Raw genomic sequence first — 17,509 nt, 5'->3', positions numbered from 1 at the left:
AGCAGGGAATTACTCCTTTGCAGTACTAGTTAGCACAGAAGTTGAAGTAACTACTCCCAGAACACTGGAAGGAACTAGATCAGCAGTCTCTCCTCACCGTTTCTGTGGTATCTAAGGGTCCCTGACCAGCAAGACATCATGGCTAGAGGGAAGGCTCTAAGCCAGACTGTCTGGGTTTGAACTGCAGCCTGGCCCGGCCTGGCCCACTCCCCAGTGTGACCTAGAATGAGATGTTCAGTCCTCTGTTACTTACAGACTGGACATGACAGGATCTTTTTTGGAGTATCGACTTAAGAAGATCATGTGTGTACAAGAGCTCAGTGTAGCGATTAATTATTATGACATTTAATTTAAACCTAACGACAAGGCCTTTTTGGTATCATGTCCATTTTTTAGACATGAAAACCAAGGTTCAAATAGATGAAATTTGTAGGTCTCAGTAATCAGTTGCAAACAGCTGAAATTTAATTCAAGATAGTCTAACTTAAAAACTCCTATTATGGGGGTGCCTGGCTGGCTCAGTCAGTAGAGCATGTGACTTAATCACAGGGTCATGAGTTCAAGCCCCACGTTGGGCATGGAGCCTATTTAAAATAAAAAAACTAAATGTTAAAAAAAAAATTTAAACTCATTATTTTCATTGTACCTGTATATCTGACTTGTGCTCATGCATTTTGAATATCGCATCATGGTAGAAGACTTAGTGATTTTATCTTATTTCATGAAATCTCAAACATCATTTATTTAAAAATAGACCATTATTTTATGTACTAAGAAAGAAAGAAAAAAAAGTTCCAGTTAGGGCTTGATAGTGTTTGTGTTTATTGGAAGGAATTTTAGGCTTAGGATAAATACAGATTTTTATTACATCACACACATATCAAAAGGAAAATGGAAGCAAATAAATCAGCTAAATAAAGAACAACTATCTTACAATTGGGACCTGCCTAAAAACAGGTACATAAAGTTACCAACTGTAAGTTTCCCATTCTGTTTCCAAGAGATGTTAGAACGTTAAAAAAAAAAAAAAATGTGTCTCAGAATTGATAAGCTATACAGTAACACTAGGAATGAAAGGCTACTTTTCCGAGATGCAGTAAACCCAGAAGCAGCTTTTGTATCAACGCAGCTGCTGTATCAGCAGCCGCTGTAGCTGAAGATGACTTTATTTCCCTGAAATGTAACGGAATCTTGGCCCGTGGCACTGCGTGGCACTGAGAAGGGAGGACGCCCTTCCCTGAAGGCCAGACTATTAACCCAGCCACACCCAACTGCATGGGAAGTTCAGAAATAGAATTTTCACGTACATACAGAGGACTTGCGCTCAGCTGGAACTCTGGGCTTCCAGAGTGAAAGGAAGGATTTCGGGGAAAAGTTAGTATTCTCTGCCACAGTAGTCTATAGCCTTGGATATTTTTTTTTAACAATATTTATTTCATTTTGCAGAATTTATTCTCATCAAAAAGATGAACCAGAAAATAAATTATCACAGTATGTTTGGGCTAGTAATATTTTATTCCAATAATCATAAATTTGATGCCTGTTTCTGTCATTGCTATGGTGTTAAGGATTGACTCTGAAATTGTTTAACTAAAAAACACTTTTGTGACCTTCTAATTAATTCCCACTAACAGATATTTAACTGCATCTTCTTGTGGGGCTAAGTTATAAATAAACCTCATGTCCCATATATGTTGTGTTTTACTATGTTCTATCACCTGTCTGCTAAAGTATGCTTACCATTTTTTTTTTTTACTCCTGAATTTTTCTCATATTTATATCTGCTTAATTTAATGCAATTCTAGATTGATGTTTGTTCTTCCAGTCAGAATTACTTAGGAGCTGGTAAGCAAGATTTGTTATCTGATAGCTACATGTTTGCCCAGAAGATACTAAGTTAAAAACGTGAAGACTCTGATACTTTGTAGTATTTTTATTATTTCAGCCAGGGGACTGTTTTTTGAATTGTACACTCCTACCTTTGCCCTTCTTTGTGTTTTTCTGTTTCCATTCGCTGCACTTACTCATCTTCTTATACCAGTAAGATAAGTTTTAAGAGCTGGAATTAGTGTTAAAGATTTTTGGAAGATTCCATTTTTCCAAAGTAACTTGCTTTAAAAATAAAAGACCTTAGCATTTAAAAATCATAAACAAACAGGAATTTTCTTAATTTATCTCATGGTAGATACAGTTTTGCTTTGGGATATGCTCAGCAGTTATTTTCCAATTAAATTTTCCCCAGATATTCCTTGTAACTGAAGTATCAGAAATAAGTAGAAATGACTATTAATATGAGCCAATAATCTCATTTTTAGTAAGCCCCATTTCAAGACGTATGCTTGCTTATTTTGTCTGTTTTTTGTTTTTGGATAGTCAGGGAAGAAAATAAACAGCAATCCAAACCCTCTTGTCCAGATGTCAGTTGGACACAAGGCCCAGGAGAGCAAGGTAAGATTCTGACTAGTTTCCTGGGATGTCACTGTTGCTGCTCTTAGATGAGAACTGTCAGCTGGCTAATGACGTAGGCATGAGATCATTGATTTCCATATCGTTCTCTTGTTTTCTCAAATCAGTCAACTCATAGATAACCATACTTCTTTATCGGGTAACAAATATATTGTTCGTTTTTTAAAAATGACATTAAAAAATTATAGTAGCCTTTGCTTGATTTCATGGATGAATGACATGGGCTAAAGTTCTAAGTTTTCTTCGAATGCTCTGTAAATATTTTGTTGGAAAGATAACCAACAGTCCTTAAAATTCACAAACACAATTCTATTCAAGAATCAAGGGCAATGCTGTTGCTGTAATGTCTTCCACTTTCTTAATGTAAGAAAAGCATTTCAGGAATTATTTAAACTATAGGCCATTGTTCACTTTTAAAATGTTCACAGCAAATAAAGTCTTAAATAATAAAATAAAATGTTCACAGTTTCGGAAGCCTCCTGAGTTACCAGCATTACATAGAAGAAGAGGTAGAACAGAGCAGACGAGGTCTTGTCTTTGGGGTGGGCACACAGTTGGGATTCCCCAACAGTTAACTTCCCTGACCCACTCTAAAAGCTTTGGACAATCTCTGTCTTTGAACACTTTTCACAATTAATACATAATAGCACATGCTCAGTGAATAAGTGCCTTGGAATTTAATTAAAGTCATCCTGAGCTTCCAAACACAGTAAATGAATGAGCCCACAGTCTCAGTAGCCCTTTTCCACAGAAAGTATCACAGAGCTGATATTTGGTGATTTCTTTCAGATTCGGTATAAAACCAATGAACCTGTGTGGGAGGAAAACTTTACCTTCTTCATTCACAATCCCAAGCGCCAGGACCTCGAAGTCGAGGTATTTTATTTACATTTTTTAGTAGAATTGTAGAAATAAAACCAACGTACGAATCGCTGCACGGATTTGAAGAGTACAATTTATGGACCCATCATCGTAATCGGTATATTTTTGTCAGACTTAATACGTCACACTTTTTGATACATAATTTTTTTTTCAATTTTCAACTTTGGATGTTTGTTTCTAGTATCTAGAAATGCGACTGACTTTTGTATATTGATATATTATTGTACTTGGTTACTCTCAGCCATTTATGGCTATTTTAGGATCACCTTCTATATGGCAGTCACATTTTCTGTTAATGATGTCACTTCTACTTCTGTGTTTACAGTGTGGGTGCCTTTTACTTCCTTTTCTTGCCTTGTTACTCTGCCATGGCCCTCCCACTTCTGGACTGAGTAGACATCTCTGTCTCCTTCCCGATCTTGAGGGGAGAGGGCCTCGGGGTTTCACTGTTAAGTCTGTTACTTTTTCAGAAGTTTCCTTCTACTCCAGCTGCTCACTAGTTTGCTCAGCGTTTTCTTCATGAGTGGATGTTGAATTTTCTCAGAGGCTTTTCTGCGGCTGTTGAGGTGGTTCTATGGTTCTTCCTTTTATGTTTGTAAATGTGGTAAAATACAGTGTTGATTTTCAGATGTTAAACTTTGCAAACCTTTATTTGGGGATAAACTCCACTTGATCATGATGCAGTATCCTTTTTATGTATTCAGTTTAACTTACTAAAATTTTGTGATGAATTTTTTTATCTTAGTCCTGAAGGATACTAATCTATAAGTTTGTGTTCTTATGATGCTAGTTTTTGTATCAGGATAATGCTGTCCTCATAGAAAGTGTTGGGGAGTGTTCTTTCCTGGCATTTTTCTAGAATAGTTTATGTAGAATTGGGTTTTTTCCTTACATGTTTGGAGAATTCCACCAGTGAATCCATCTTGACCTGTAGTTTTATAAGAAGGAGCTTGAGTACAAACTAATTTCCATTATAGATATAGATCTATCTAGGTTATCTATTTTTTCTTGATAATTTTTTATATTTCTGCCTTTCAAGGAATTCATCCATTTCATCTAAATTGTTGAATATCTTGGCACAACATTATTCAGAATATCCCTTTAATGTCCTTTTAGTATCCTAGAAAGATGTTCCTTTTCTTGCTCCTGATTCTGGTAATTTTCTTGTTCCCTCTCTTTTCCGGGATCAGTTTGGCAAGTGGTTTATCAGTTTATTTTCTTAAAGGACCATCTTGCACTGTTTCTAGGTGAAAAGTCTGCTGCTGTTAAAGTTTAGAAAATTTAGGACCCGGACTTCACATTTCCCTGGGTTCTCTTGTGTTGTTAGTCCCATTCTGTCTTTTTCATCTCAGACACATTTTCCATCTTAGATTTTCCATCTTACAAAACATTTGGATCTTTTTTCCTTCCATGTCTTTCTTGTACATTCTCATGTTTAGTGTGAGAGTTTTTGATGCCTTGTTACTCATTCTGTCATCTGGTAATTGCTGGGTCTGCTTCTGTGAGTTATTTTCCTTCATTATGGCTCGTATATTCCTGCTGCTTTGGTTGCCTGCTCATTTTTCGTTGTGAATTTTACATTCTTGAGTGCTGAGTTTCTGTATTCCTTTAAATATTTTGGAGCTTTGTTCTCATTTGCAAGTAAGTAACTTGGACACTAAGCCTTTCAAGGTTTGATTTAGTTTTGTTAGGCCCAACAGCCTTTTAATCTTGTGATCATGTGGCCTCGCTAATCGGATGCCCTGGTGTTGAGATTTCTCATCTCTGTTTGGAATGGATACTGTCTGCAGCCCTCTGTGCTCTGGGAATTGTCCCCTGCTCCTCCTGGGACATCTTTCCTGGCTTCGGGTAGTTTCCTCGCTGATGTGCTGATTGGCTGAAGATGAGGGACCTTCAGAGGCCTCTGGCTCTCTTGGAACCTCCTGCTCCCTGATTTCTTCACCCTTCCTCCTTCCCGGCAACGGCTCACATCTCTCTGGTGTCCTCGTGCCGTAATCAGGGCCTGGACACTGTTTCGGCAGGGTCTAGTTGTCAGGCTCACATCACTTGGTGTCCATGCTCTCAGGGCACTGCTGTGTCCAGTGTTCCATGTTGTGCATCCCAGAACCCATCATCCCGCACGTTTTATCTGGTTCTTAAGCTAACATGGGACGCTAAGTTTAGGTCTGGCTACTCCGTCGTGGCCAGAAGTACAAGTCCTCCACGTGTTTGAATATACGTAACGTATAAAAGTATATACTTCGGAAGGTCCGAGCTTCCCGAGCATACACCTGTTACTCTCGGTGGTCGTGTGTTCTGCCTTCACTCGTATTAGCTTAGCCGCCCGGAAAGTGCCGAGTGGATCGCACAGCTCGTGTCGCATACCCATTGCTGAAGTGCTAAACATGCCAGTCTAGAGAATCCTGGCTCCCTCTTTGTTTTTGGTTATGTCCTATTTCCCAACGTTCAGTCTTTGAGAAGTTTAAGGGCCTCCATTTTCTGTTTGGCTTGTAGAACTCTGACTTTGTTCCTCAGCCCCTTGAGGTCGTGAGGTCTGAGAGGGGATGTGTTGCAGTGGGTTATCATAGCTCCTGGACCGTCTGTCATGCCCAGCCTGGTCCATTTTTCTGTGTTTGTTCTTTTATATTTCTGCTTTCTGTTTTATACAGAATGTGTATGTTTAGCTAATTATTTATTTTGTATTTGTCTAGCTAATTTTTTCTTCATAAATTGTACTATTTTTCAAATAATCTATACTTAAAGGATCTTTAATTTTTTTTTTTTATTATTTTATTTATTTAAGGGACACCTGGGTGGCTCAGTTGGTTAAGTGTCTTGCCTTCAGCTCAGGTCATGATCTCAGGGTCCTAGGATGGAGCCCCATGGCAGGCTCCCTGCTCAGTGGGGAGTCTGCTTGTTCCTCTGTCCCTCCCCCTGCTTGTGCGTGTGCACACCCACTCTCTCTCAAACAAATAAAATCTTTTAAAAAATGCTTTTATGATTACAGTTTAAAAAGAAATGAGCAATCAGGCTTTTAAATGTTCACGTTTAGTTAGCATCTTTGACCACTTACTTTCATGTAGCCCATGAAATCTCCAGAGTTCTTACTCCGTTTGGTTAAACTGTTTTGTATTACTGGGACACCTGGATGGTCCAGTAGGTAGAGCATGGAGATCTTGATCTCAGGATCATGAGTTCAGGCCCCACTTTGGGCATGGGGCCTACTTAAAAAAGAATATATTTTAAAAAACAAAGCTATTTTGTATTACAACACTCTAACAGGAATAACACCGGTTGCAGAAGTAATGCTAAAGGCTCTTATTCAGGAGACAGAAATTGCCTTGCCCTTAAAGTGTATACTGCGAATTTTCAGAACAATCAGGTAGATTTTAAATAGGAAATGTTTAAAAGGCACTTAGAAGGGGCACCTGGGTGGCTCCATCGGTTACATGTTTGCCTTCGGCTCAGGTCATGATCCCAGGTTCCCAAGATCGACTCCCACATCGGGGTCCCTGCTCAGTGGGGAGCCTGCTTCTCCTTCTCCATCTGCTACTCCCCCTACTTGTGCTTTTTCTCAATCAAATAAAATCTTTTTAAAAAATAAAAGGCACTTAGAAATGTTTTTCTCTGTAAACAAGTATCACCAATAGAAACTGGATAGACGTATCACTGTGAATGTGTGTTGTCACCGTTTTCACAGAATTTAAGACATTTCTTCCTAATCTTCGGATTTGTGTAGACTGCTGCCTCTTAACTCACAGTTCTTATGGATTCTGGAAACACAGTGCTCCATCTGTGCTCGTTAGAACTGTGATGAGGAGGGGACCTGCCCGTGGGGCTTGGACACAATGTAACCTCACTCATCACGGCATTCTGAGAGCATCCGTTGTGTGAGTCATTTACGAGAACCTAGAGATGGCAGAAGTGTTTTTTAAAGACTGGATTTTGGACACTTATATGCTTTCTGGTCTTTACCTTCACAGCTGAGTGTGTTCTGTCATGTGTCCCTCAGGTCAAAGATGAACAGCATCAGTGTTCTCTGGGGCATCTGAAGATCCCTCTCAGTCAGCTGCTCACCAGTGACGACATGACCATGAACCAGCGATTCCAGCTCAGTAATTCGGGGCCCAACAGCACTCTGAAGATGAAGATCGCCCTCAGGGTACTGTAGGCTTCTGCAGCACGTGGGAGAGCGCACAGGGTGACGAGCAGCACTGCTGACACTCCTGGGCCCTGCTCCAGAGAAGGGCAGAGGGCCTGGGGCACTCGTGTGCGGAGCGGAGACTGATGCTGACAGTTTCCAGATGCTCAAGGGAGAGAGAGTTGAGGCTTGGACTCCGACATCTGCCCAAGTTGGTGTTTCTGATTGCTTGAAGCAGGCCAAGTTAAATTTTCAAAAGTCATTCAAGAGGGAAAAATTAATAAAATTCTACAAGGGTGGTAGACATTACAAACAAAAAAGTTTTTGTCTAAAATAGACAGTGACCCTTAGGAGTGCCTAAGGAAATGTTGAAAATTAATAAAGTTGACAAACAGATGAAAAATGCTAAAACTCACTAATTTTTAAAATGTAAATTAAAAAGAACCCACTTTTTTAAAAAATTAAAGCAAACTTAGTGGAGGACACAGCATACATGGTCTCTTTGCACTCGGTCCCAACTCTGGGGATAGTTTCTGCAGGAAGGCCTGCAGTGTCTCCCGGCCATGAATGATAGAGCCCCTTGAACCAGGAACCCTTTCTCTGCAAATCTGACTTTCAGTAAGACAGAATGCAGAGAGACCTCGAACAGAAAGATGTTTGCCGCAGCTTTGTATACAGAGGCAGGGAAAGGCGGCGCCATCCCAGTGACCCCAGGTGCAGGGTTGTGAGCACAGGCTCTGCTCAGCAGAGTGCTGCACACCTGGACACTACAGACGAACGCCAGCAAAGCACAGGGTCCACGCCCTCACACGAGCTGAGGAGCGTGAGGCCTGCCCGCATCGAGGCTGCTGTGTGTAGTGGCCACTGGGCAGGGTATCCTTGCCGCTCATCCCTTCTTGGGGGTACTCGGCCCGTGCTCACCCAGCAGTGACGTCACCCGCACCTGTGTGGGAATGCATGCGGATGGAAGAGGCTGGAGAGAAACACCCAGAAGTGACATTACGTCACAGAAGTGATACTCTGATTCGTCAGACTTCACTTTTTCTGAGCTGTCACGTGGCATTACTCTACTAGTAGAGTGAGTGAACATACAGACTAGACTGTTCAGAACGTTTTGTGCCAGCTTTTAAAGACACATTTGCAAATGACTATATCTGAAGTCATTCGGGTATCAGGCTGCACTACTGTCACTGACTTTTTTTTTTTTTAAGATTGTGTTTTTTTATTTATTTATTTGACAGAAAGAGAGACACAGCGAGAGAGGGAACACAAGCAGGGGGAGTGGGAGACAGAAGCAGGCTCCCCGCTGAGCAGGGAGCCTGATGCGGGGCTCTGTCTCAGGACCCTGAGATCCTGACCTGAGCTGAAGGCAGAGACTCAATGTCTGAGCCACCCAGGCGCCCCTAGTGTCACTGACTTTAATTTTATGTTTATTTTCACTTCTAGGTACTCCACCTTGAAAAGCAAGAAAGGTCTCCAGACCACCAACACTCAGCTCAAGTAAAGCGACCCTCTGTTTCTAAAGAAGGGAGGAAGATATCCGTGAGATCTCAGAAGTCTGCATCACCAGGCTCTGGTGACAGCAGCACAGCCCCGTGCACTCCAGTCATGGGGAGCAGCAGTAAGCCTGGCATAGAAGAGAGAGCCCAGCCTGGGGAGGCCAGCCCCCAGGGGCCGCGAGACCTGGGCAGGAGCTCCTCTAGCCTCCAGACCGGTGCCACCTGCTCCCCCAGCCATGTCTCCGTTAAGGAGCCCACCCCAAGCATAGCCTCAGACATATCACTGCCCATCGCCACCCAGGAGCTTCGGCAGAGACTACGGCAGCTGGAGAAGTAATTAGACACCTCCTTTGTTCTTTCCTGCTGCAGAGGGAACATCAAGTTAGTTAGAAGAACTTGAGGTGGCTTTGGCCTTTGGCTCACTGAGTCCTTGACTTTGAAAATAAACCTCCTGTTTTCTTGGACCTAATATTTGGCTCATTTAAGGATCAGGAAGCAGTGGGTTAACAGGTTCCATGAATAGAAAAGGGTCTGAAGCTGTGGTGTGCCTGTCCTCAGACCAGGAAGACAGGATCTAGGGCTGATGTGTGCTCTAAGCACAGCAACTCTGTCTGTGCTATAAGAACAGGTCCTGTGTGCTTAGCGTTCTGACCTCTGGCCGTTGTCTAGTTGTCTAGTCTAGAATCTGGATTCATAGATGTGCCCCTGCGTTCTTGAGAGGAGGCATACGGCTTACAGATATCACAAGCTTCAGACGTTAGCCTTTTCCTCTCAGTGGAAGGAATAAACTTGCCCTTTGAAGCCTTTCTTCCTGTCTGTCATTCTCAGGGGTGTGTTGAGGAATTGGAAGTGGAGGCAGAGCTGAAATGAGTGCTCCTGGGGGGAGAGGAAGGATGCAGGTCTGTGACCCCCACAGCACACTTCTCTCCTTCGTCCTTTCTCACTTCCGCTGTTTTGGAAAAAAGAAACCAGTCCCTTCCTCTCTTACTTTAAAAGCAACACTAGAATTTTAAATAAGAAAGCACCTTCTCTCGGGAACCAAGTCTGGGGAGTAGCCGGCACGGTCTTGGGTGCGTTGCACCGGAACAGCCATCAGCGGTCTTGGGAGTCTGTGCCTCGGCCCTGGAGAGAAAGCCAAGGGGTCCTGTTTTGTCAGAGAGCCTGCTGGACAGAGCATGCAACGTGCGTGGGGCTTTGAGCAAGCGTCTGTCGTTTGGGGAGTGACAGAACCTCAGAGTCCCATTTTTACCGTGCGTCCTAACTGAACAAGCTAAGTTACGTGGAACCCTCACTTGAATTGTGAGTTCAGCTGGTTGATTGAGAATCCAAAGTTCAGACTTTGTTCCGTCCACGGGCAGTGTGGTTCCTTCCCATGCCAGTGACACACGGCCTTTCAGTTCTGAGGAGAGCGGTAACCTTCTGCTTTGCTTCCCCAGTGGGACGACCCTGGGCCAGTCACCTCTGGGGCAGATCCAGCTGACCATCCGGCACAGCTCCCAGCGGAACAAACTCGTGGTGGTCGTGCACTCCTGCAGGTGAGCTGGGCCCCCGGGCAGTTGTTAAACGGGGAGCAGAGCACTGAGTTCTGGCCTCACCAGAGTCACGAGATTGTACCATAACCCTAGTATTCAGTGTTGTGTCCTTGCTTTGGTCTCGACGTTTCATAGGTGAGTATCTTCTATCCAAAGCCATTTTGGTTGCTTTGTAATAGACTCTTCAGTTGCCATCCTGGATATTTAGTATTACATGTAACGAGGTAACGAAAGTATCTTTCTTCAAGTGTCTCTTTGGGATTAAATTTCCAGGAGTAAGTTTATATCAATTCGAAAGATCCAGAAAATTTTATGGGATCATGATGGCATTTGCCAATAGTCTCTCAGGACTTTTTCTGTGGCATACGAGTTCACACTGGCACCTGAGGGTACAGGTGTGCCTCCCCCCCACCCCTAATCGGGGACAGGGTATTGTACAGTACACTAATGTAGTAAGTGTAACCTGAGATGCCAGTGTTGCTATAATTTGTATTTGATTAGTGATGACAGTGTGCAGCCAACTAATTATTTCCTTTTTAGGTAACTTGCCCATCTCAGTAGAAGTTACAATACAAATGTATGACATAAATATTTGGATCTTACAAAAGACTTTTAGAAACATAGGAAGTTGAAATTAGTGACATTTAGAAAAACTGTGTAAATGTAGGGTTCAGCTTCACACCTGTTTCTTGAGCACCTTATGTACTCTTGCTGTGAGAGAATTACTGTCTCACCAAATAATCCCCTAACTAGATTTTCAAGTTGATCAGTAAGCAGATAATTTGAAGTGGTTGCATGTAATTAAGTGCTAGACTGTGTCTGGCTCAGACCAGTTGTCCTAAGAGAAGAGCAGCATGGGCTGCACAGAGGAGGTGAAAACTTCAGGTGATCGAAGGAAGGGCAGAGAGGAGTGAGCCGCTGAGCTGGCCCCGAGGAGGGGGTGGCCTAGCTGGGGTCTGCCGAAGGCTGCTTCCCCCGGCCAGAAGAGAGGCTTCTCCTTCCCTGGGAGAAGACACACAGTGTAAGTACGTTAAAGTACTTTAAAGTAGAGCGGGGTACCAGAATGTCCCCCAAATACTGGGCTCAAGAAATGGAGGCAGAAGTTGCCTACGCCAGTGAGTGAGCACAGGGTGAAGACAGAAGCACACTTTGCTTCTTTGTGCTTCTCAGTGGTTTAAGTAAATGGGAAATCAGAACAGTGAACTTGAGCATGACGCATACTGTCATTTTCCTGGATTCTAATATCTAGTGTTCTCTGGTTTGTGTCATAAGAAATCTCATTGCCTTCTCTGAAGATGGCTCTGACCCCTATGTCCGCATGTATTTGTTACCAGACAAGAGGAGATCAGGAAGGAGAAAAACACACGTGTCAAAGAAAACACTGAACCCCGTGTTTGACCAGAGGTATGATGCTTACTGGGGTGGGGTGGGGGGCAGCCTCTTGAATCATCAGATACGGAAGGCTTGATCAATACCTTTGAATGACTAGTGCATTCAGACCAACACCGTGTTGCAAAGTGTCTGTGAAGAACTCCACATTAGCGCCCACAGACTTGCCAGACTTATTGCATAAATAAACATGTTGAACTTCATCTAGAAGCACCATACCCAGTAAGTCCAAGTTGTGGACACTGTGGAAGAGAGACTCATGATTGAGGAGCTTAACTGTATTTTGTGGGGTTGTATCTTTTGGTTTTTGAGTTATAAATAAAAACTGAGAAAAATTTTTTCCTTCACATTTTTATTTAAATTCTAGTTAGTGAACATACAGTGTAATTACGGTTTCAGGAGTAGAATTGAGTGGTTCATCACTTACCTACAAGACCCAATGCTTGATTTTAAATTTTATTTTAAAAAACAATAGTAAACCTATAACATCGTAAAATCGTTTTCTGAAAAACAACTAGTTTCCAAAGCAATAAAAAATATGTGTATAAATAAATGTCATTATTGTTTAACATTTTTGCAGATCTCTTTAAAGATTTGTCTTAATAAATGTCCTACTGCTTCTGCTCTCAGTCTGATGTGCGCATCTCCAGAGAGGGTCTGGGGAGGGGCCTCTAGGGTCCTCAGGCCACCTTTACGTAAACCTCAGTCTGTGCAGACTGGGTGTCGCACGTTACAGCTCTGTAGCTAAAAATCCACCAGCATTTGGTGAAATAAAGTCAGATGGTGTCAAAGTATCTGTCACTTCTGTTTACAGTTATCTTTAAAGGCACTGGTCGTAACTTCACGCCAACAACTCTGTTTAACCACGGTCGTAAACGGGCAGGTGCGCCAAATCCTGGTGCGGGCGTGTTTTGACAGTGCTCTCGCTTAGCTCGCAGCATGTAAGGATTCTCCACCTGCAAGCCTGGGTTTCTGGCTGCTCCTGCCCCATGGAAAGGCCAGCTGCTTTCCAGCCACGGCCCTGCAGGGCCTCAGGCTCCCTGTCCTCTGCTTTACCAGAGACCCTGCCTCTCAACAGCAGGCGCCGGCCAGCTTTGAAGACGTGGTGCCCTGGAGGCATTTTAGTTCGTGGCACCGGACTTCAGCCATTAAAAAGTGCACTGCAGATCTGTTCCCTTCCATGCGCAGGTCACTTAGTTCGCTCACCCAGGGGTGGTAGTTCGTGCTCTGTAGTCTTTAGGCCCGGATGATGAACTTGTCTGGACCCCCTGATGTGTCCTATAAATGTCCCCAGTGCACCCCGCCCCCCCACCACATTGCTGTAACTATTATAAACACAGCACCCTCCTCACATGAGGGAGCCACAGGCAGTAGGGCCTTTTCCATACTTACGGAGCAAGAGTCCCCACGTATGTTTGGAAAATAATGGGAAAAATTTGTTTTTGAGTCTTTAGGAAATGCCAGATCCAAACACTGAACAGAGCTCAATTGTGTAATAAAAAGTCAGCATAACATTTGGAACTGTCTCATCAGCAGAAATGTCATTTTTTAGTTATAATAAAATACAATAAAGTTATTGGGGAAATTTAAGGAAGGTCCTCTTTTTTCCATGTCAGCTTTGATTTCAGTGTTTCGTTACCAGAAGTGCAGAGGAGGACACTGGATGTAGCAGTGAAGAACAGCGGCGGCTTCCTGTCCAAAGACAAAGGGCTTCTTGGCAAAGTAAGCTTGAAAAATAGCCTTGGTCAGTTCCTATATTTTATGAACATTAAACTCTTACCCAAGGGCGCCTGGGTGGCTCAGTGGGTTAAGCCGCTACCTTCGGCTCAGGTCATGATCTCAGGGTCCTGGGTTCGAGTCCCACGTCGGGCTCTCTGCTCAGCAGGAAGCCTGCTTCCCTCTCTCTCTCTCTCTCTCTGCCTGCCTCTCCGTCTACTTGTGATCTCTCTCTGTCAAATAAATAAATAAAATCTTTAAAAAAAAAAAAAAACTCTTACCCAAAATGCATTTTTTAGACCATACTTAAATAAGTGGAAAAGGGTGAACTTCCTTTGTAATTATGCTTCTTTATAAAATAGTAGACTGTGAAAGACGTGCTGTTTAAAACCTGAGTACATTCTGAAGGTTATTTTTACATATTCATATAGTTAGCGTATTGTATTACTCATCTAACAGATTAGTGGCTTTATTTTTCTGAATTTATTCTAGTCTTTGTCTAAATTCACATGTAACTCCTGCATAAGATTATACGATCTTTAATATTAGATGTACACAGAGGTCGGGTTAGGGAAGAGGGAGTTTTCAGTTAGCGGTCCCGGTGACGGGGATCCGTACCGGCCGTACTGCCCTTAGTGGCACATGCGCCAGGATTTCTGTGAATCGTCGGCACTGCGTCTTCTTAACAGAACTTCGAGACTGCTGGGTACAGGGTGGGGCTCTTGGATTCGACCCGCCGTATCATTCACAGGGGTCCTAGCGCCCAGAACACCGACCGGGAAAGACTCAAGATAGCAGAGAGTGGGTTCCGTGCTGAGGCTGGGGAGGCTGGGGAGGCTGGGAGGATTTGGGGGCACGTGCACAGGAGCTGCTCCGCCCGCTGTGACCAGTTTGTTCCTCCCACAGGTGTTGGTCGGTCTGGCATCCGAAGAACTAGCCCGGGGTTGGACCCAGTGGTGAGTGTCCCACCACAGACGAGCCCTGTGTCTTTCCTTCAGCACTGTCCCCAGCTGACCTCAGGTCTGTCCTCCTCTCCCTGTGCACACCTAGGTACGACCTCACAGAAGACGGCACGAGACCACAGGTGGTGACGTAGTCCATCTGGCTGAGGAGCCCGCCCTGGTGTCCCCACCTACCCTGTGTGCTCAGGGCACACCCTCCCGCACATGTACCGATACTGGTTTTATAATTTCAGTGTATTTAGTTATATAAATCTTCATAATTTTATAAACCATGTTGACATTTTAGGCATATTTGGCCAATATTATCGTTAGATTTTATATGTTTAATTTTCTCTAGTGTTTCACTTGTTATAATAGTGTGTAATAGGGTGGCAGTTAGTTACTGTGTCATGTAAAGGGGTTTGTCCGTTTTCTCTGCCAGGAACCAGATGTACGTACATGCTTTACTGTTGCCTTGTTTTGTACACACTGAGGTACACTATGCCATGTAAATAGACTATTTTTTATAATCTCTACATGCTGGTTTGAATTCTGAAGAAAATGGATTAAGGAAATATATTTTTTTTCTTCTAAAATGTATTAAATTCTTATGACAGATAATCACTTTGTCTTCGCAGGGTAAAGTTCTCAGTGACCAGTTTTATGGTGTTTCTTATTAAAAAGGCTGAAAGTTTAAATATTAGTATACTTCTGCCCATCATGAATGATGAAAGTATTCAAAATACTACCAGTTCCATAAAGCTATATTGTTGAGAGTTAGTGGAAGTGCATATAAGGAGAAGTGCAGCTGAGTAATACAGAGTATGAAGAGCACTGCCGTGATCCATGAATCATGGGCACTAATTTGAAATTTCTTAACGTAAAATGAAATATCTTAAGTTTATTTTTAATTGCTTGATACAAGTTATTCATGAAGTAGTACACAGGTACACAGTTACACTTCCTAAAATAGAACACACATTTTCAGTGTTTTCCCAGCCTGTGAAGACAGGCTCACGTGGTCCCCATGAAGTGTGTGGGGTGGGTCCTAAGTAGGCGGGAAGTCGGTTTGAAAACCGACAGCTCATCCATTCGGCCATCAGTGCCACGTAGGCCATTGGATTCCCTGCGCGAGGCTGCTGGCTGCTGGGCCGAGGGCTCCGGCTCTGCGGCTGCTGACTGTAAATAACCATTTCCTGAGTCTCCTCACTTTCTGCCATGACTGACCTCAGTACTGGGTTATTGTTATACAGCTTTTGTTTTGGGATATTTGTTTTCTTTCTGGGTTAGTATTATCATGTTCATATGCCCGAGGCTCTGCAGCCGTGTCGTTGGCTGAGCGCGTCTCTGAGAAGCGTCTAATGCAAAGGACTTCCTTCGCCATGAGAACATTCTAGAGTCGTGTATTCGGAGACCGAGGGAGTGGAACTCGGTGACCGGACCTGGAGAGCTCGTGGACTCACGGACTGCTCGTGTGACCAAAATACCAAAGTGCCTGTGGTGGGCGCTGGTGTGACTTCTGCACACTCCTGCCTTCCGGCGATTTCACGTTGGTTTTAACGGACACGTGGAACCATGGGTTTGTTCATAATGGAGTCTGTAGTTCACGACACTTCACGTCATCGTAAAGACTGCATAACCCCTAGCCCGGGGTTAGACCAGTTTCCTAGTTAGTGAAACCTCACTGTCAGCCGTGTCCAACATTCATGTACAGGAGGGAGTTTATTAATGTTTCGATGCACACACAAACTGGGTGCACACAAATTAGCTGTGGTGTTTTAGTAGCATTGTGCAGGCAGGGAACTACTTACTAAATCTGGTTGCCTGCCCATGGTATTAGATTTGTTTTCTTAATTCAGTCTATTGAAGGGCTTCTGGCATAATCTATAAAAAGAGAACTGCTCACTGAAATGCTTCATACCAATAATTTTTACCAATTGGGATTTTGCGGTCATGTGCTCACCTGTTTGGTACATATTTACCTTATGGAATGCTTTATTTAACAAATGAGACAAAATAAATACAATGAAAGGTAGAAAGCCAGTTAGCAGCATGACATGGGCCTTGTGACCCAGGGACCGGGGAGCCTGGAGACAGACCCTTCTGCAGGTTCAGAGGCCTCTGGCAGCGGACTTTGGTCTGTTCTGCTTGAAAGGAAGAAAGGAAAGGGACGATTCTAAAGACGTAAAACGCTTCCCGATGTGATTCCGTCCTGTGGCAACGTGAGCATTTACTGAGAAGCTCTTCTGTCCTGTGGGGAGGGGTGAGAATGACTGTTGAGGCCAGACTCGGCACTCCAGGATCCTGGTGATGAAGAACACTTGAGTCCTCAAAATGTTCATCACTGGTTCTTAATAATCAATTTGTCCAGGAAAAGGGAACGTTATCTTTTCTATATTGAGCCAAACCAATGGGAAGAAAATTAAATGGCTTTGAATTCTGTTAGTTTGTACATGTGGGTTGCTTATCCTGTGCCTTAAAATATGGAAGTGTGGCAGTGGTGTTTTCAGGTTTCAGATCACAGCTGTACTCACCGCAAAATACATTCTGCCCTAGGAGAGTTCGTGTCGCTGGTACGCTTCAGCAGGAGGTCAGCCCTTCAGGAACCATGCAGACCAGCGTGTGTGTGTTCATACTCTGGTCACTGCCCGCTGCAAGTGGGGAACAGAGGGGGGTTTTTAATTATTATAGAATGTTCTTTTTGATCAACTAATTTTACATGACAATGCATGTATTTATTCAATAAATGTTTATGCTACCTAACTTGTGGTTTGTTTTCCTTTTGTCTTTTGAAGTGAAGTTTTCAGTGTGGGATCAAATATTTTGAAAAGTAGATACAGTACATTATTTATACGTTCTGTGTTTGAACTCTTTTATTTCCAAAAGAACGTGAGGTCACCGATACTAGGCCTCTTGTTCCATCTTCATGACCAAGGTGGGGCTCAAACCCACAACGCTGAGATC

General features: G+C 43.3%; 1 protein-coding gene across 5 annotated transcripts in view; it reads left to right on the top strand.

Moving 5' to 3' along the window:
- The window catches only part of ESYT2 (extended synaptotagmin 2), an 80,831-nt gene extending 63,523 nt beyond the window's left edge, over positions 1-17,308 (top strand). For 4 of the 5 annotated variants that reach the window (XM_047695626.1, XM_047695628.1, XM_047695627.1 and 1 more), the window contains 9 exons: positions 2,374-2,448; positions 3,256-3,342; positions 7,340-7,489; positions 8,915-9,300; positions 10,404-10,502; positions 11,772-11,903; positions 13,505-13,610; positions 14,511-14,560; positions 14,655-17,308. In XM_047695626.1, coding sequence (XP_047551582.1) covers positions 2,374-2,448; positions 3,256-3,342; positions 7,340-7,489; positions 8,915-9,300; positions 10,404-10,502; positions 11,772-11,903; positions 13,505-13,610; positions 14,511-14,560; positions 14,655-14,700 — 1,131 coding nt within the window. In that variant the 3' untranslated portion in view covers positions 14,701-17,308. Of the gene's footprint in view, positions 1-2,373; positions 2,449-3,255; positions 3,343-7,339; positions 7,490-8,914; positions 9,301-10,403; positions 10,503-11,771; positions 11,904-13,504; positions 13,611-14,510; positions 14,561-14,654 lie in introns of those variants that run through there. The other variant, XR_007121588.1, reaches the window with a different exon arrangement.
- Positions 17,309-17,509: the final 201 nt, after the last annotated feature.

The sequence above is a fragment of the Lutra lutra genome, chromosome 11, assembly GCF_902655055.1.
Source record: "Lutra lutra chromosome 11, mLutLut1.2, whole genome shotgun sequence".
NCBI classification, from domain to species: domain Eukaryota; kingdom Metazoa; phylum Chordata; class Mammalia; order Carnivora; family Mustelidae; genus Lutra; species Lutra lutra.
The sequence above is the reverse complement of the archived record's forward strand: the minus strand, read 5'-3'. Positions and strand labels throughout refer to the sequence as shown.